Consider the following 19,877-nt stretch of genomic DNA (forward strand, 5'->3'; position numbering starts at 1 on the left):
CAGGCTGCAGCTTCTCAGTGTCGAGTGTTTTCTCCGGTGCAGATTACCTGAAAGTTAACGTGCACAATACTCACGGTGTGTATTTCCTAATAACACTGTTTTTGATAAGCGGGTCCAGGTCACATGACGTCGTCTGGGGGGGACTCAGCCGCCTACCACTGCGAAAGCTTTTGACCTTGCGTTGCCCGCCTTACCTTCCTTCGCCTCCAGTTCCACGTCGTCCTTGGATCTTCCACTTCCACATCAAACCCACGGCGCCTCCTCCCATCCCGCCTTCCCACCCTGCAACCTTCAATTGCCATCCGCTTTAGGTTCTCGCCTGACGTGCACTTTTTTCGGACAACGACACCGCGTTTTTTTCCCTCAAGGATTGAACTATAGTCCTTCGACCTTTCCCCAATACGCGACCAGCTATCTCGCTGATTGTCGAGCCTCTCCTGATCATCCAAGCTTCTCATCCGACAGACAGCCTTGGGGTTCTCTGTTTTCCCTTGCGCATCAGCCTCACCATTGGCTTTTCCCTTGACATCTAAGAAACGACACCCCCAACTATCAACAACATGTCTGCTGAGGAGGATCTCATCGACTACTCCGACGAGGAGCTTCAGACCAACGAGACGGCCGCCGCCTCGAACGGAAAGAAGGCTGACGCCGCCGCTGGCAACAATGTCGACAAGAAGGGCAGCTATGTCGGCATCCACTCGACCGGTTTCCGCGACTTCCTCTTGAAGCCCGAGCTTCTCCGCGCTATTGGCGATTGCGGTTTCGAGCATCCTTCGGAGGGTCAGTCCTGAGTTTATAATACCCTAACCCATACATCATCCCCTCCCCCATCAGCAAGCGTCCGTCCATCTCGCAAGCCACGCAAAAACAAAAAGCCATCAACGTCGCCATCGTGGAAGTACCGAGAAAGCGGGAGTCAAGTCGGACGTCTACAAGCTTTTTTGTACGGGCACTGCTCGCAAATCCACCAGTGACAGGAGGATTACATCGCGGTTCTCTGGGGGGAAGCGTGATAGCGCCCCTCGGCCGCGCGAACACTGCGGTGTTTCCGAGTACTCTCAGGCCGGACCCGCGCTACGAGAGCTTCGCCTTCTAGCGGTCCGGCTGCTCTTGTGCCACGGTCGCGAGCTGCAAATGGGCGCGTTGCGCCGCCCATGCTCGCGACTCGTGCTCTGCCCCTGCCATCGTCACTTTTGATCGGTCGGCGTGTCTATCGTGTGGAGGGGGGAAATCTTGACGACAAATGGCTTCTTTGCGCAGATGGACGGGCCCCTTGCACGCCCTCTACGTCGTTCTTCTGCTCTTGGAACAAATATCTAACATCGGCGCTATCCAACAGTCCAACAAACCTGCATTCCCCAGGCTCTCCTCGGTGGAGATATTATCTGCCAGGCCAAGTCTGGTCTCGGAAAGACGGCCGTCTTTGTCTTGACGACCCTCCAACAAGTCGAGCCTGTCCAGGGCGAGGTCTCTGTGTTGGTTATGTGCCACACTCGTGAGCTCGCTTTCCAGATTCGCAACGAGTACAACCGCTTCAGCAAGTACATGCCCGACATCAAGACCGGCGTGTTCTACGGTGGCACTCCCATTCAGAAGGACGTTGAGACGATCAAGAACAAGGAGACCTGCCCTCACATCATCGTGGGCACCCCTGGCCGACTTAACGCGTTGGTTCGCGACAAGGTTCTCCGCCTCGGCAGCGTCCGCATCTTCGTTCTTGACGAGTGCGACAAGATGCTCGACCAGATCGGTGAGTTGCGGCCTCACACCCGCTGGCAATCGCTCCTAACACGAGATCAGACATGCGCCGTGACGTCCAGGAGATCTTCCGCGCCACCCCCACCCAGAAGCAGGTCATGATGTTCTCGGCCACTCTGTCTGACGAGATCAAGCCTATCTGCCGAAAGTTCATGCAGAACCCTACTGAGCACTACGTCGACGAGGACACTAAGCTCACCCTGCATGGTCTGCAGCAATACTACATCAAGCTCGAGGAGCGCGAGAAGAACCGCAAGCTCAACGAGCTTCTGGACGACCTCCAGTTCAACCAAGTCATCATCTTTGTCAAGAGCACGCTGCGCGCGACCGAGCTGGACAAGTTGCTGAGAGAGTGCAACTTCCCCTCCATCGCAGTCCACTCCGGCGTCAGCCAGGAGGAGCGTATCCGCCGTTACAAGGAGTTCAAGGAGTTCAACAAGCGCATCTGCGTTGCCACCGACGTCTTTGGCAGAGGTATCGACATTGAGCGCATCAACTTGGCCATCAACTACGACCTGCCCGCCGATGCCGACTCTTACCTGCACAGAGTCGGTCGTGCTGGCCGTTTCGGTACCAAGGGTCTTGCCATCTCCTTTGTGAGCACCGACCAGGACCAGGAGGTTCTCAAGGCCATCGAGAAGCGCTTTGAGGTTGCTCTTCCGTAAGTCGCCCTTCATCACTTTTGTGACAGGCCATCGCTAACATTTTGCGACAGTGAGTTCCCCAAGGAGGGTATCGACGCCAGCACCTACATGGCCTCTTAAGCAGATCATGCGGCTGTTCGGCAGAACGTTCTCTGCCGATGTCTTTTCTTCCACTGGTTCTGGTTTCGGGAATTTGCAAAATTTTGGACGTGGGTGACGCGCAAGGAATGCGGTCGCCCGGAAAAGAGAAATGGGGACTGCTCCGGGCAAATGAGAGAAAGTCTATCAGCCTCGGAAGAGGCCTCTTGTTGTTTGTACAGAGTAGTTTGTCACAGGGAAATCAAGACTGGATCACCACGCTCAACCCTACCGGTTCGCTTGCTTGGCGTGCTACCGCCGAAATTGATGTTTTGATCGTTCTAGTGATGCTTTTTGCGGTAGGGCTACCACTCCGTTACCAAAGGAACGCTGTGGTTTCTCTTCGACGGCCAGTGCCGAAGCCAGACATGAACCGAGCGATCCACCGTTGAGGGATTGATCCGACCAAAGACGGCTACACTTGATGTTGGTCTTCGGGCTTTCCTCTTGTTTTTATGGAATCGGCGGACGGCTACCAGAACCGCCATCTCCATAAAGCCGCCAGCAGGGAGGGAGAGCGCCGCAGAGCCTTTTCTCGTTTCAAGTCCTAGACATCGGTGATTGTGAGCCGTGGGTTTACCAGCCTGAATACGTGGGTTCTTCTTCTTGTCCTCATCGCGCTTTCTATCACCACGAACTGTTAAAGGTGTGGTGGACTATGAGACTGCTTGCGGGAGGGAACAGTGGTGGTGCCCTTCTCATCTATGCTTATTGATTCATCTTACCTTGTCGCCCTCTCTCCCTTTCTCTCTTCTAGTATTACATCCGAGAGACGCTGCTGGCACTGAACAGAGTGCTGGTGTGGCTTTTTGCTCTGAGCAACGTCCGGTTCAGCGCGCGCGCGCGCTGTACTGGGTCTGGTTGATTCGCCGGGGACGGCGTTGCAACCTCCTTTTCAGCAAACCCGCACGTCATCTCCTTGCCATATCCTTTTCTGTCTCGCCTTCGTGTCAATGATGTCAGTTAAGGTCCCTTCAAATACGTATACGCCGAGTCGCCTCGGCCCCCTCCAACATATTTGATAGTTCGTTCTCTGAACCTGACGACGTCTTCGAATACTCTTCCTTTTGCTGTCTGTGGACGACTTGGAAACGCACTATCTTTTTGGGTCACTTTTATCGCTGGAAGCCTTGCTGTTGTGAAGATCCGCAAGTCGCATACTTACTCGATGTGTTCTGCTTCCTGCCGCAATTGGTGGACAGTGAGAGGCACGTCTTTTTCCGCTACCTGATAATTCGTGAAGGTGTGAGAAATAAAGTGACTCGATTGTCTTCGCCTGTGGAAGCTATCCCGGAGGCGGCGTGTTGAGTACCATTATGGAAAGCCGAAAGCCCGTTTGCTGCCCACTTGCCAAACGGCTTGGAACAGTATATCCTATCCATACCCATGCTTTTAGCTGGCCGTACATACGGAAACCACTCGTTCTGCAAGCTGTCGAGGCCCTTCTCCAAGGGGGATTTTTGCCTCATACCGGTGCCATAGAAGTTCAACTACGAGGGGTCTCCTAATTCTTGGCCATAGACTCCTGGGCGCGCGAAATCAACCGACGGAGTCTAATTAGTCGGCGAAGCGGTGGAAGAACTCCCTTACCGGTTCCGATGTCTTGGTGACGAGATCCTAGGCTTGATGCAACGGTGAGTGGCTACCAGGAGCAGTGTCATTCTTGATGAGGCCTAACATAGTCAGTCCCGCCAACCTAGCCCACGATGAAGATTAAATAGTTACCCAACGGCTGCGAGTCGGCAGCACTCGACTTGTTGATAAACCGGAGAGGCATCAGAGCCGGGACCATCGTCAAAGATGCACCCCCGCCCCCTGCATTTGCCATCATTGGAAAGAAGCAAGACTTGTCATATTATCAAGTTCATACCTCCCTGCCTGGAATGTGAGCACCAAGATATCTGCCAGGTTTGATTCATCGTTGTCATCCCTCAGCACCGACGTCCTGTCTTCCTGGTATGACAAGTCTATCCCAAGCAACTACAGACATTGAGGAAAAGGGCGTCTGTGATCGGTCCAGATGAGAGAGCTGGTCTCTCGCTGGTGTGTACACGCAGTCGAGCGCCACAAGACTGAATATACAACGATGCCCAGCTGTCTTCGTTTACCACATACGCACACAAATATAGATGTTCGATCCTCAAAACCGACAATGTGCCGAGTTCCAACCAGGCACGATCATGGACGTGGTGCTAACGACAAACACACTCAATGGTACCAAAACCAATCAAGAGCAGGCACCGGAAGATGACATCTTGCACAGCCGACTGAGTCACACGTGGACATGCATCGATGAAGGCCTCTTCACTCGATATCTTGGCCGCACCTGCTCGCCCCGTCGGTCCCTCGGCAAGGCTTCCATCCCAGATACGTGGACTTCTCGTACGGATTTATGTGTTGTCCCCGAGTTCTGACATGACCCAATCTCGGCTCTTAGTCGTGGTCCAACTTCCGCACTCGAGGGGAGGGCGCCCGACGGAGAGCTCAACCATGGTACTCGTCTTGTGGAACCGTTCCTGGGGAATCGGGACAACAACAGGACGATTCTCGTCTCGGGATTATGTTTTCCATTCTAAACCATGCCCATATGACTAAAAAGACACCGCGGAACTTTTACTAAAATAGGACCACCTCAGAAGACCAGTACAGAAAGGCGAATCAACATGCGGGTGTTGTTTCACCGTCTCGCGAACCTGGCCGTCCTTGGCATCAGCTCGAGTTCGGACTTAGAGACTCGCTTCCTTGGTTACTCCCACACGGTACCGGACCTCCTTGCCTGACACGAGCGAGCCCCAAGATCCAGACCCTACAGCCTTCTCACCAAGAGGCTGTTCCTGGCACCAGGACTTAACAAGTAACCCATCACGATGATTCACATCCTACTCATCCTCAACCCCCGTGTGCCGCTATCAAACGAAGCCTGAATGTGCCTGGCTCACGTCTCCCTCGTCATCACCACCAACCACCCTCGTCTCCAACCGGGAGGGTCTGCTCACTCGGTCTGGCTTACAACCCCCGGAACGAGCGGGAGCTACTCGCGTCAAAGCCGTGACCACCCACTGCAACCATCGGCCCACTCCTCCGGGTGCTCGACCATCGCAGCCTTGTGATGGCTCCGCCCCGCTGCCTACTGCCTACCTGCCAGCCACCCAGCCCGCAAGTCACATTACTCAGCAGCCTCATCGGTGACGCATCACGAACGGAAATGGGGGAAAAAAGAGAAGAAATGAAATCAAGAAGAAGAAGGGGGGGGGGGGGGGTCTTTCCCCGTCCTCGGTAATAAAAAAAATCGTCACCAAGCTGGGAGAAGCCTGCGCCGTCCAGTCAGCCCAACCCGCCAGTCCGCCGGGCTCTGGACTCTGACGATACCGCACACCAGGAGCCGGGCAGCCTCTCGTCTTGGCATCTCGCCGCCAACTACGCCGGGTCTAGTCTCTGAGAAATCCACTCTCTTCCAAAGCCCATTCCGTCCTGCAACTGCGTTCGAGTCTCCTATCATTCGGAATAACTTAGCATCAAGACATGACCCTGTCTAATCGTCCGTGGCCCCGACACAGCCACACACATAGGTACCCCAGACGCGCGCCTCTAAAAGGGGAGATAGGGAGAGAGGCTGACGAACAAAACATGTGTCGCACTGCGCACTGCGCCCAGCACCCACCCCCCGCTCCTCCCACTCCTCGGCCGGCTGGCCGGCCTCTGCGAACACCGACTGTGACGCTTGCGGCGGTGCCCTTCCCATGGAGACGGCCCATGCTATGAGTCGTGCCAATATACTCTAACAAATGGAGCAAGACCCTGGGAAACTTCCCTCGTCGTGGGAGTTTGTTTTTATTTTTGGCACGAGTCGTGCAGGACAAAAGGGGGATCCGACATTCTGAGGGGCAAGCTGTCACGGGGGATGCCACATAGGGGCCCACGGGTTGTTCGTCAGTGGATTTGGATTGCGCAAAGCGGGAACCGTTGCAGCTCATCGACTTAACTGTGATCGACACCCTGTTCCCCTCGTTCCACATGCTCGGAATCGCCTGAGTAAGAGAAGGAAAGGAGGGGGCAGAGAGTTCAAAGGGTATCATGTAGCATGGTTCCAGAGTCCCGTGAGTTGCTTACCCTTTTGGCTTCCCTCCCCGCACCCGAAAGCGATAGAGGGACGGTAAGAGTCATTCTCCGGTGATGGTCAGATAAAGCCGCCGATAATCGTGGTTGAGCTGGTCACTAAACGCCAGCGCCAACGACCCCATCACTATCGCCGCCGACACCGGTCTTGTTGGTCACGTTGTCGCAAGCGCACGCATCTCTACCCAGGCCGCGTGCGCGCGCTGCTACCTGGCAGGCCAACCAAGGGCGTGTTATCGTGAAGACACAGCGCGTACGCGTATCTTTACACACACCCGATCGATGTTCGCGGCACCATGTTAGTCCACTCTGACCACATTCGTCGGGGTTGGGACTTTCGTCTTCGCGCAACTAGACAGTTGATACCCTTGCACCTCCCCGACGTCTAGGATTTAATGACAAGCGTCTCCGTAGTGTGTAAGCTGGGGGGGGGGGAGGATTTCCAACGAGATCTGATCTGAGATGAGATTCACGGCGTAAGCTCATGCAAGGCTATACTTCAGCTGCCTACGCGTGAAGAACTGCACACTGCGGGAGCGATGGCTGGACTGGCTAGCTAGCAGCCGCCTGGTAGCCTGTTTGCGAACTTGTGATGACCAGTTGGACCAAAAGACCAATAGGCCGGCCCCTCTTGTTCCCTTGGTGATTTGCCTTGTGGAAGTTGTGATGCTGGCGATGCTGGGGTCGCTGGTGGGCCAGCCGAGGATGCCATCCAATCCATGCTGCTGCCTGGACCAGGGTTCAAATTTGAAGAGGGTCTCGCGGGGCTTTGGCGTTCCCTCGGCGCCATGGAAAGTGGGCGAGAGCGGTCACCAGGAAGAATGGAGGATTTGCTGCCTGCATGTCTCATCGACACCGCCCGAATACCAGCGGGCAGTGGCATAGTGAAGGGGCTTGAGTGAAGTTGGAGGACTCGTCGTCCGGAAAGGCCTCCGAAGCACCCCCTCCCCCCCTGGTTTTTTCTCCTCTGACCATGAGCCTCGCTGCCTGAAGAATGACGGACAACGAGGAAGTAAGTAACGCCTGAAGAGCTGAAAGATCATGCGCAGCGTCGCCGTCGCGTCTAAACATTTCAGCTACAGAACCCGGTCCAACAGCTTCGCCGCCAGGGCCAATGTCTTCCCATACATGGTGTAGTCAAGCGACTCAATCCTGTAAGTAGACGACGTCAACCAACCGAGCCAAGGACGCTAGCAGGTAATCCGTACACGATGGTTTGCGCTGCCAGTCAAGCTATGGCCACTCCCATCACCGACACTTCCGGAGGAGCACTGGAGCAGGACGGACAGGTCTCCTCCCACACACCCTTGAGTTCCTTGGGCATTTGCCTCCTGCCAAACGCAGAGAAGGCCGCCTTGCTCAACGGGTTGCCTGCGAGAGGGAGGCAAAGTGAGGGGTTTCCCGCCCGCCCGCCACCAAACAAGTTCGGTCAACGTCACGGCTGCTGAACCTTATCCGCTACATTCGTTCTTTCGGCAAAGATTACAAAAAAGAGGACAGGCGAGGAGCCCAGCTCGCCCTCCACCCCGCAATCCGGTCATGGTTGCGGTTAACGGGAGCTTCGACGAATGAAAGTCGTTTGATTTGACAGGCAATTTTTTCCATGGTTTCACACTGATGGATAATCACCAGACAGTCTCTCCATCATGGCCGAACATTTTCATTGTTGTCCTTAGTCGATATCAAGCCACGTCTGTTTATTCACAGAGACACGGGGTAATCCGGGTGGCGGCGTAAATGTCTCTCGGAAGGGGGGCTCGCTCGTTTGGCAAAAGGATATTGGAGGGGTTGTCGGAGTCGCATCACCCATAGATAGTCATTGCTGAAGAAGGCGAGATTGGTCCAACCTTTGGCGTGCGTGTGCCGCCTACGTTCCGCTCGGTTGTGCTCTCGGGCGGTGCTGAAACCCAATGTGGTCCCCGCGCGGCGGCGAGGACCGTCATTCATGTTACCGTATCCGTACTTGCTACGGAGTCCCGTTCGAGCTAGAAAAGCCCACCATCTTCTCGAAGTATACCTCTTTAGACCGCTCGAGGCCTTTGGTTGGTCTGGGCCTGCCGATGCTTCCAGTAGGCACCCATGGTTTGTCTCGGCGACGCCTTTGGTGTGTCGCACTTATGGCCGAACTATTGGAGCAGGTTCAACTTGCACTAGTAATTTCTATAATCTGCCGTAAAATATCGAAGCGAATCCTATCCTTGACGAGCGCGGCAATGAGAGAATACCTACAATCGTTGCTGGTTCCGAGTTTCTTTCGTGGTCCGTTTGTGCGAGTCGTGTAAAGCAGCCGCGCGGCAAATCACGGTCGCCGCTTCTTGCAGCTTTCCGCACATTCGCAAAGTCTCTATTCTCTTGTAGGTCATGGTTCTCCTCAGAAGCCGGCCTCGATGATGGTATGACCGGGAGAAGAAACGCGGCCCGGATACCACCGACTATCAGATTTAGAATTTCCTCTTCGGCCTCCTGGATACTCCAAATCCCCAATCCCACGCGTGGTTAATGAAGCACCCGCCGGTGCCGGAGATAAATCTCCTGGCTACCAGAGTTGAGTCATCGCGGCCTCCAGTCAGCTACGCAGCGACGTTCATTGGTCGCAGGCGATCGCACGTTAGAGGGTAAAGGACGTTGAAGAATCCACTGGCCATGAGCTGGATAATTCTTTGCCAGGCACCGAGACTCTCCGCTTGACGAGGATCTTCCACGGTAACACACCCTCATCAGTGTTCGAACGACTCCGCTGTCGTCAACCTGATCCTCGGATTAAGGTCCTCGGGCGCAAAGACTTCGGAAGGGCACCGGTGAGAAGATGGCCAATGGCAGCTAGCTGGCGCCACCCCTCCTCTCCATCCAAGATCATGATCATTGTTGGATCTCGCCTTGATTATCACTGCCCGCTATCGAATGACAATCTGGAAACCGTTGGCCTGCTGCACGAAAGACGGCACCCAATCATGTACTGCCGCGGGGCGGAGCGGGGAAGGCTGCGTCGGAGAGGTGTGACATGGCAACACCAGTGAGGCTGCAGGGAGCGTGCAGCGTGCAGCAAAGGCCGAGTGATGCCTGAGCGAACTGCATAGGGGAGGGGGGCAGTGGCCAGATGACGGCATGGCTTGACTTCTGGAGAAGGAAAGCAGGCCGTTTCCCTCCTCCCTATCCCGTCGGCAATCTTGATGCCATTCCCATCCCCTGGTTTCTAGTCATTTCTTGCCCCATGACGAATCCGTAGTGGAGAGCCGGTCGACTGGGAGAAGACTAGTTGCCCCCGTGCAGTTCTCGACTAGCTGGTCATTTTGCAATGGGGAAATCCCTCGACATTTGCTTGGTAGATGATGCCAAACTTCGCAGGCTCGGTACTAATCGGAATGAATCCTCGTATGCTAGCCGGGGAGGTCCAAACTGGCGGTCGGTCTCCCGCGTGTCCAGTCTCCACTGATTCAGTGGCCTTGCCAGTGCCGACCGAAGCAGTGGGCGCACCCAGCATAGTCCGGCGGGCGAAACGGACAGGTACGCGCAGTCTGTGTATCCAGCTCGACGGTCGACCAGCCTAAGAGCATCAGGCGGATGGGATACACCCAAGACACCTCCCGAGAAAGGCCAAAGGGCAAGTTTAGCGCTGGTTTGGTTTTGTATCGACTCTGTCCTTCCCCCAAAATGTCGCCCATGCGGGCTCGCCAGGGTACCTCTTCCAGTTGTGCACGTTGTGCGCTGCCACGAGATGAGGATATGCAACGAGTGGGAGTTAACGCGTAGAGTATTGCCCTGGCGTGTTCCAACATGATTGACCTCGCAAAGGTGTATCAGAGCTGCCACCGGTGATGTTTGGAGTGTTTCTAGGCGTCAAGCAGACATGCTTGGAGGGCCAGGATCATCGAGATGGTTCCGCCACATCCTAATGTGCCCCCTCGATAACAACTGTAGTGTCGTTGTGGTTGCCATGAACACAAGGGAAACCAGATGTCATGACCCGCCTTGATCCAGACATGATTGCACATGCGCTACGACGACGGGACGCTCGGGTCGTGAACTCTAGGCGGTAGACAATACAGCGGCAACATTGAGATGAGCATTACTGAGCAGTGAGGCTTGCGCTGTGGAGCCCTCGAGAGACCGGCGAGACGTAAGATGACCTGGACATTGGTGACAGTGTGGCTGAATCTGTCGCCACATGTAACGATTCCGTTGTTTCCGAGGTTTGGCGAGCGCCATGTGTAAGCAAGCATTTCTTCAGGCCGGGCTGACCAAAGAGGATGGGCGGCTGAGAAATCGCCTGTCTGCCCAGGGAAGCGCGGAGACGCGCAGCAGGAATTAATGCAAACCTTTCGGATCCAAAAGTCCTTCCGAGTGCGACATTTCACAGGCGTGTAAAGAGGCTCTGGGCCATTCGACGAGTCGACATCGGTGCAGTGACCTTGGACGGATATTAAGATGCCCATAGCCCGTCCAGTGACCCATAGTATCTGCAAACTGCGGATACCATATGGGGAATAAGACAGGTTCACCTCGGCAGAGAGCGACGCAGGGTCGCGAACAACAGCCCGACACCGAAATGAGAATGATATCATCGCCGACGTGTTGAATAAGACCAGAGGCGGAGAGGGCGAGGGCGGTGCCATCACCTATGGGCTGTGGTCAATCCTGAAGCGGAAACCCAAAGAGTTGTAATATCGTGCAACAGGAACCGTACAACAATAACAACAACATACTTACTGGGGTTCTGTGCAGACGACCGAGGAAAGGTAGCACAGCTGGGCATCGAGAATCGGCCGCAACTTTGATTGGCGCAGAAGAGATAGAATGGTGGGAAAGTCGTGTGTCACCGTCTCTCGTACAGGCGGTTTGCTGCTGCGGCCTAGGTAATTGGGGGCGTCGCGGTTGGCTGGCTTCACGACGCCAAACTCTGAGGGTGTGGTGGCATGATGGAACAGAAGGACGTGCAGATTTTTTTTGGTCGATTTTCCTTTGAATTATTTGTTTCGAAAGTGAAGCTCGGCCAACCAGTGGCGAGACCATGGACGAGACAACAGCTGTTGTCAGTCGATTCTTGCCGATTTACCTCGCACGCCAGCACCAGGGAGAGACGATATGTAATCCGTGGGATAGATGTGAACGGATGCTGACAGCCGGGCTCGTGATACCTTCACCGGCTTGGCACGGGAGACACGGCGGGTTTTCGACAAGCGGGGAGCGCAAGAGGCCGGCAACATCGTCCTGCCTTATGCTTTACTTTACTCATGAATCACTGTCCATGCCTAGATGTGGGTTTACTAGTAGGTGATGCTATAGCTGGAGCAGTAAGACGTCGGAGGCGTGCACAAACGGATGAGATGGGATGGAATGGAATGGAAAGGACCATTGCGTGTTCCCTCTTCGGCCATGGCACAGAGGGAAGAACAATTATGGTGGCGGAGACCAGGGGTGGGAGGGCATCCAGGTGAAGGATGACTCTTCTTTTTTAGTTTGTCCCTGCCATATTTACCCACCTCCTTTCCATTCCTCCGCAGCAGCAACCTTCCTGCCTTGCGGGCTTTGGGGCTGGGTAGCAAACAGCCATTCAGCGGTGCAGGTTTGCCAGAAATCACAAAGGGTGGGGGCTGCGAAGGTGTGTTGCTGCCGCGCACAAGTGGTTGAGCAGCCATTTAGGCTTGGCGGCGCTAGCCCCAAACGACATGGCGCCGAACGCATCTGACCAATCAGAGAGAAGGTTTCGACGGGAGCGGCCAAGTGGCCACGGAAGAAGCCAGAGCCAAAAGGCAAGAAACATCCTGCTGGGAGGTGCGAGCCAGGGTTGGGCAGGAGCGTAACAACGCGACGCAGACGATGATGCGGATGCAAAAAAGACTCATCAGGCACCCAGATAGATAGACCAATGTATGGATCGAAATGGACGAGGCTTTGGTTGGAGTGGACGGGGGAGTTTGGGCGCGATCTCAGGCTATTGGGCTAAGTTGGAGTAGAAGCAGCAGTACCTGACGGAAGGACAGACACGAATAAGGTAGATACATGCACCGCCTGTAGGCCCTAAGGACACTGGATGGGCCATGAAGTTCCGGCAGATGAGAGTAAACCCAACGACAACAGCAGAAAGGCGGGGTCGAGACATGCGCGTGTGAGAGAGTGTGGGAAGAGGCAAGGTGCAAGCTGCGTGAGTCTGTGAGTCTGTCAGAGGTGTGCATGAACAGCAGCTGGCCCACGGTACGCTTGAGTAACAGCAGTAAAAGAAGAGGAGGTCCACAAGAAAGACGTAATAGCGAGAGACGGCACTCGACAGGACACTGAGAGTCTGAGAGAGAGAGAGAGAGAGAAATATGGAGATCCAGCATCTTTTTCTTCTTCTTTCCGATGTGCCCCCGGAAGGAGGGCGTCGGAGACCCGCAATACAGCATGATGCAAGCCAATCAACCTGCAGACGAAAAAAGACAGTGGACGGATGCTGAGACTCGCTGGGTGTCCGGCTGCGTCCATCCCCTCCCTCACCCCCTTCCCCTCCTCGTTTCTCTCTCCCTACTATCTAGGTAGGTAGACAGCGACAGCGAGAAGCTGTCGAGTGAGAGGTGGTAAGCAGTTGCAGGTAAGCAAAGCAAGGTAGCAGTAGGTAGTAAGCGATGCAAAGGTGGTTAGGTGGCCGGTCTTGACAACTCCCACAGGTTGGCAGGTACTTCGATCCATGTATCTTTTTTGCGTCCTGTCGTATGTACCTACTTGCTCCCTCCTTGCCAGCATCCCGTACGTACCGACCGTCCTGAGGTGCTGCCAGCGTTTCCCCCCCAAGGCATTCAAAACTATCGGCGCGCCCACATCGCCGTGCACTTGTGTCCTCCCCCCTTCCCTTTCCTCTTGCTCCATCGAACTATCGCCGCCGCCATGTTCGATTCCAAGGTCTAAATTTGTACGACAGCGACTCTCCGAAGTCTGCTCGACGTGCCTCCTCTCAGGAACACCTGGGACGAGATTCAAGACCAACTCTCCGCTTATTCTTTTGTTACCTGGATTTAATCGTTGTGTTGCAACTCCCGCTCTCCTCTCCTCTCGCCTCGGCATCAATCAGTCACTCCTCGTGTTCTAATCTGCCGGATCCCTCAGACTCACTTCCAAAGAGTCATCTCGGTCTACCACCACCCCCCTTCCCTTTGGGTCACGTTACTCATCCCGCCAACATCGCCACAAATCCTCAACACCAGACACGCGACACACGACGACGACACGTCCAACCCTCGCCCATCCCTAGGTTTCCTTGTTTGTATCGCAGCGGCATTCACTTGTTCCTTGCGACTAACAAAGGATCAACCTGCGGATACATCCCGTTTTCAATCACCTAGCTACCAGCAGCAGCCAGGCAAAGCAGGCTTTCAACTCCCTTTTACGCTGGTATATTTTGAGATCGCACTCCAGCTTCCATCGAGTCACACGCGCCTTTCTCATCGACAACCCGACGGAGTCCCTCTGCTGCCTACCTGCCTACCAGCGTTTCCACGCACCCCATCTCTCTCAAAGTTACTCATTATTTCTTGCCTTCAAAACCCCCACAATACTCTGTAGACACATTACAGCTCTTACCTTATACTCATTCTTTTAATCATTTGCTTCGGCAAGGCCACGACAACAACTCAGACGACGATACGACTCATCTTTCCAACCTGGCGCCTCTGTCGACTCAGCTGGTCCAGCATTCCCTTTGCCACCGTCCTCTGTAGTTGCCAAGAGCCATCTCCATCCGGGGGACTCTCAGCACTGCCTACACAGGTGAGTCCCAAGACACTTTGCGCAGCACAGCACCGCAACAGTATCCACATCCCGAACCAGAGGGGAAGATCAGGCAATCAACCAGAGCGCAGCTAGCAGCTCCGTCGGCAGCAGCAGCAGCAGTCTCGTTTTGCTAGCCTGTCTTTCTTCTCTTTGCCCCCCCCCCCCCCCCCCCCCCCTGGAGAGAGCAATCACGCACTCGGCCGGATCACTCGCACCCACTCCCCTGTCAACCTCCCCAGGTCCCCTTCTCGGTCTTGCCTAGGCTGCCACCACTCACTCCCGTCCTCTCTCCGTTTCCTTCCCTGCCGTCACACACGCACGCACTTCCCTTTCCGCCCCCCATTTCCCATCACTGCCTGCCACTTGGAGCCACCTGCCTGGGCGGCAACAAACCAGGTGCACCCCCCTTCGCCACTCGGAACCCGAAAGAGTCATCCACACCCAACCGGGTCTCGAGCCAGACTTTGAGCCACCCAAGGGGCCCTCCGACTTCGTCACGCCAGCCCAAGTCGCCCCTCTGAACACGTTCAAGATAGCACGGCGCAAGGCGAAAAGAGTCACACATCATCCCATCCCGCTTGGATATAACCTCTCCTTGCAGCCGCACTTGATCTGTACCTTGCATACCTTACCTCACCTTATCTCACTTCGCTCTCCCCTCAACCACCCTCTCTCTATCTACTCTATCTCCCCTACCCGACCCATCATCATCACCAAACCCATCTTTTTAATACTCAAACCTACTTGATCGCATCGCATCGATTGTGGCTCTGCAGTAGCTCACCATAGAACCAGGAACCGCCCACCCTCCACTCCGGTTAGATGCATTAAACCAACGATGCCTCTTCGAATTACAAAATCTACTCCAGTCGCCCGTCTTGTTTCGTCTTCCGGTTTGATCGTTCGTGTAAAGTCGGTTTTGGACACTTGCGTCTAGAAACCGCCTTCCTATCTACAACTCTCAGGGACTTTACCGCAGTTATCATATGCTGCAGTGAGGTTCGCGTTTTCGATACGGCATCACGATCTGCTCATACAAACCCTTTTTCCCTAAACGGTTTACCCGGTTGACTTAACTTGACGGCGACTGGAGGTACATCCTTCGAATCTCCAAACGCCCAAACACCCCCCCACACGCCTTATATCCAAGATGAAGTACGTCGAAGATGATTCGTCGGCTTTCGTCAGCACCTACCGAAACGACACCTACAGCTCCTCCCTCGAATCCTTGACCTCCGTCTCGTCCGGTTCGGTTTGGTCTGCAGCTTCCTCCCAATCCTCCACTTCGACCTCCCCCACCAACACATCCGACTCCGGCTCGGCCGATTCGTACTCTTTGTCGCGATCTTCGGTTGCGTGCGACGCTGCCGTTAGATTCACGAGCCTCTGGGCCAAACAGCCTGCACAGCAAGCCCCTGTTGCCCTTCCCCAAGACTTGCGACAGAATCCCAGACGGACCAGCGCAAGCAACACCCGCTCTGGTGGCCCCCCGACTTTGGTCCGACAGGCCGAGCGCAAGGTCAACTTTGTCGACAACCTCGTCGGTAAGCAATAACAGGAAAATAAGCGCGTACACAACCGAAATGTTTCCTGACACAGTACTCATTCTAGATTCTTCGACCCAGATTGTTGAGGCCATCTGGCCCCTCTCTTCTGTCGTTTGCCGCAATGAGCTCGGAAGCAAGGCGGTGCTGCCGCTGCGCACCTTTATCCAGGAAACCCTGCGTCGCTCGCGCACTAGCTACTCTACCCTGCAAGTTGCCCTGTACTATCTGATTCTGATCAAGCCCCATGTCCCCAAGCACGATTTCACCATGGAACAACCCGACGACAAACATGAATGCCGCGCGCTTCAGTGTGGCCGTCGCATGTTCCTTGCCGCGCTTATCCTTGCTTCAAAGTATCTTCAAGACCGTAACTATTCCGCCCGAGCATGGAGCAAGATTTCGGGCCTCAACACGGCAGAAATCAACCAGAACGAGATTGCTTTTCTGCTGGCCGTCAACTGGAAATTGCACATCACCGACGAAGTCTTCCAGCGATGGACCGAAATTGTCCTCAAGTACACACCCCCGTCCCCCCCTGCACCAGGTACTTCGGCCCAGTGGTACGCGCAGCAGAGCTCGAACTGGAAGATGGTCATTCTCAAGTTGAACCCCGAGTTGGACAACATCGAAGGCTTGATTCCCATGGCGCATGTCAATCACACACCCCGCAGCTTTCCCCGGCAACGCACCATGCTGTCGGCGGCTCGGGATGCCCTCCCTGCCACCGGCGCCTGTGACTTGGCCTACGACTCGGCAGAGCTCACCCCTACACTGAGATCCTATCAAACCCCGACTGTCATGGAGCCTACTCCGGCTACTGCTTACACTCCGGGTCGGCTGGCTCCCGCCCTCGGTCTTCTTCCCACTCCCCGCCTTACGCCTCAGTCGAGCGGATACAACACTCCTGCCGTGAGTGGTGCATCACACCTCGTTGGCAAAGGCAGCGCGATGGGTCTCGCCATGGCTCAGGCCTCCTGCGTCACTGCCACCCAGTGCCTGGATCGCTGGTCTTCCGTTCTGAATAACTCATCGCCAAAGGGGTATTGTCCCGTTCGCCGATCTTCTCTCGCCACCTCAATCTCGACTGCCTCTTCTCCCGAATCGATGGTTTCCGACTCGTCGCGAACCTCGCGCTCTTCCTCCATCTCATCCGCCTCGTCACTGGCTAGCGCGCCGGCTCCCAACTTGGGTGTCCAGGCGCGATTCCGGTCTGCGAAGCTGTGCAGTGAGAGGTCGAGCCTGAGACCGACGATCGCCTCGGTCCCTGAAGATTACGAAGAGAATTGCATTACGTCATCGCCTGAGTCTTACACCGGCCCGGTGGGAAGACTGGGCGACATGTCGTTGGACACCCCCTTGGCTCCAAGAGAAAGCGAACTGGAGGACATGGTCCACGACCCCGCGAATGATGCTGCACGAGCGCTTCAAGAACTACAGAATTACCGTTCTGACGATACCACCCCAGTTGGCATGTCTTCGCGCAAGCGCGCTCGCGGTGTCTCTATCATTGATGCCTCCCTCCAAGAGAACGTTCGCGACATGTTGTCAGGCAATTACTCTGGCAAGCAGTGGGCTCAGTCTCTGGTTCGCCCCAGGACTACCCATTTGGTTATGAACGAGCGAGGCTCCCCTCGCAAGCGCGTATGTTGCGACAACGAAGCGACGCCTGGTTACGAAACTGCCCTTCACTCCATCGATGGATACCGCGGACCGGGCATGTGGGATGGGATCCTCAACTAAGCACACCTTGTGCGACTTTCCCGAGATACCCCAACGGTCAACCGTCAAACAAAACTTGACCTACTTGTGCAATATCCTTTTTCCTTTGTCAAAACGAAACCATCACGGGGCGGCGGAGAATGGAAAGAGCTTTTGATACCACCTAGCGGTTCATCGAGTCTTTAGAACAGCTTAGATGGCGTCAGGGCACGGCACGGCACGAAAAGCGTGGTAATCTTGCATGCATCATCAGAGGACACCGGCATTTGGGAGGTGGATGGCGAAGTGGGTCTTTTGGCGGTCGTTTGCCGCGCGCTTGTGTTTGTACGATCACCTGCTGAAGAAGAGAGTCGATTTTACGTTGTTTGTTTTTTTTGGTTGAATTTCTCCGTTTGTTAGCCCGACGAAACCCGGTTTGCGGTCAGCCCTCCTGGACGGAGATGACGGTTCTTGCGAGTTAAACCGCCCGCGATCAGAGTATGGCAATGTGCGATTGGGTGCTCGACGGGAGATCCGAAAGGGGCGACCAGAACGAGTCGGACGAGACACATCTCATCCGCTGCGCGCGGAGACAAAGTCACCCGCCGCAGTCAACGAACATTTTCACAAGGACACAGCACGTGTTATTACAACTTCAAGGAAAGCGATGAGGCTAGATTCGAGAGATTCATAGCTAGCTTTTTGACCACGAGACAAGTTGTTGCTTTGTCCGGCCTATCAAACCAAATTCATCAGATCTGGGACCGAGTTTTCTTTTGTATTTGTCCCTCTTGCGCTGGAAATGGCCTCCTTGAACTGCATGCTGTAAAAGGGAACCGTCAGCGATCCAATCTGCTCAGTGCATACTTGATATAATGGAGAACTTAGATCCATGCGCTCAGCAAAGTCGGCGACCTGCTGTGAAGGGCTGCCAGGATTCTTGTGCGAAACGGAGACAACGATGAGGGCCTGAATGTTTGGGCTCACAGTGAACAGTCCGATGACGGAGACAAGCAAAGTCTACACATTTCAGGCCCGGCTTTGTTGGACCAGAATGAGGAAGACGAGAGATGTGATTTGATGATTTTTAGTCGCTGTGGCGCCACGACCTGACGTAGCAACGCCGATGCCTCGTCGGCGATTACGGCGCGTGTAAGTGGTTGATTTGTGAGTCATATCACCCGCCACAACACAAACACACAACACACATCAGCAGATTTCCTCGCTTCCGCATGGTGGGTTCAACCACCCCGCTCCTTGGAAGGGTTTCCAGAAAGGGTAGGTAAGGGAGCCAACTCGCACACTATGCGGCAGAACCAGGTTGTCCGTCATATGACTTGTTTTTCGTCTTTTTTTCCTGTCGTTGTTACTTGCGCTAACTGGTCCGAATGGGCTGGACTGGCCAACACACGAAGGGGGGCGAGCGGCAGCGGTGTGCCCCCCCCCCCCCCCAAAACAAAAAAAAGAGGAGTCCTGGAAACTGACTTTACGATTGCACGACGGAGAGTACCTCGATACTAGGCGCTTTCTGCTGTATAGAAGAGGTATCTAGCGTTAGGATTACGGTGTTGGGAGAGGGCCCGCTCGGGTTAGACCGTCTGGTGGCCTGGCGCCGTTCCCGTTTGAGGCCGGGGTGAGGGGAGGTGATGCATTCTGATGCGTGAGGACCTCACACGGTCGTCAGGTATGTGTTCATAGAACAGGTGGAAGAGAGGGAGCCATGGTTGCTTGCTCCGCAGCACAGACGTGGGTGTGCCATCCACACACACTATCCCGGTAGGAATGTCGCCGAATGATGCTCAGGATGCCTGTTGGCGTTTTGATAAGGGCGAGGAGGGGCTTCACAAGAGCGTTCTGAGGCCTGACGATTCAGCAAAACCAGGGAAGCCGATGCCACGCCAGCCGGCCGCGGGATGATGATGTGACGGGGAAGAAGAGAGGTTAGCGGTATTGGGGACATTGGGGGGTGTGACTGTGGTGGCGATAGCCTCTTGCGCGATGCTTGTCGCAAACTGTGTCCGAGCCGACTTACAGGAATAGTGCTCTCGCGTGAGGTCTTTTGTCCCTCCCTCCCCCCTCTTTCCCTGTCTTTAGAGACCAGGGTCTGGCCGGATTGCTCACTCGGCGGAGCCGAAAGTCACCTACAGTGTCCATGTCATGCCGGCCTGCCTGATACGGCTCGCCGATGTCTGGCGGTGGAGGATCAGCCAGCGCGTTGGCGACACGAATG

General features: G+C 55.1%; 3 protein-coding genes across 3 annotated transcripts; 2 read left to right on the forward strand and 1 right to left on the reverse strand.

Moving 5' to 3' along the window:
• Positions 1-560: 560 nt before the first annotated feature.
• Positions 561-2,525, forward strand: CH63R_07376 (ATP-dependent RNA helicase SUB2; the record flags this gene model as incomplete). The annotated part of the gene is made up of 4 exons (XM_018302351.1): positions 561-783; positions 1,343-1,753; positions 1,804-2,422; positions 2,477-2,525. 4 exons carry the CDS (start codon positions 561-563, stop codon positions 2,523-2,525), a joined length of 1,302 nt encoding a protein of 433 aa, XP_018157129.1.
• Positions 2,526-10,654: 8,129 nt separating this feature from the next.
• On the reverse strand, positions 10,655-11,221 carry CH63R_07377 (uncharacterized protein; the record flags this gene model as incomplete). Its single annotated transcript, XM_018302352.1, has 1 exon — positions 10,655-11,221. One exon carries the CDS (start codon positions 11,219-11,221, stop codon positions 10,655-10,657), a length of 567 nt encoding a protein of 188 aa, XP_018157130.1.
• Positions 11,222-15,552: 4,331 nt separating this feature from the next.
• Positions 15,553-17,689, forward strand: CH63R_07378 (Cyclin; the record flags this gene model as incomplete). Its single annotated transcript, XM_018302353.1, has 2 exons — positions 15,553-15,946; positions 16,014-17,689. The coding sequence occupies 2 exons, from the start codon at positions 15,553-15,555 to the stop codon at positions 17,687-17,689; spliced, it is 2,070 nt and encodes a 689-aa protein (XP_018157131.1).
• Positions 17,690-19,877: the final 2,188 nt, after the last annotated feature.

Source organism: Colletotrichum higginsianum, chromosome 5 (genome assembly GCF_001672515.1).
Source record: "Colletotrichum higginsianum IMI 349063 chromosome 5, whole genome shotgun sequence".
Lineage (NCBI taxonomy): Eukaryota > Fungi > Ascomycota > Sordariomycetes > Glomerellales > Glomerellaceae > Colletotrichum > Colletotrichum higginsianum.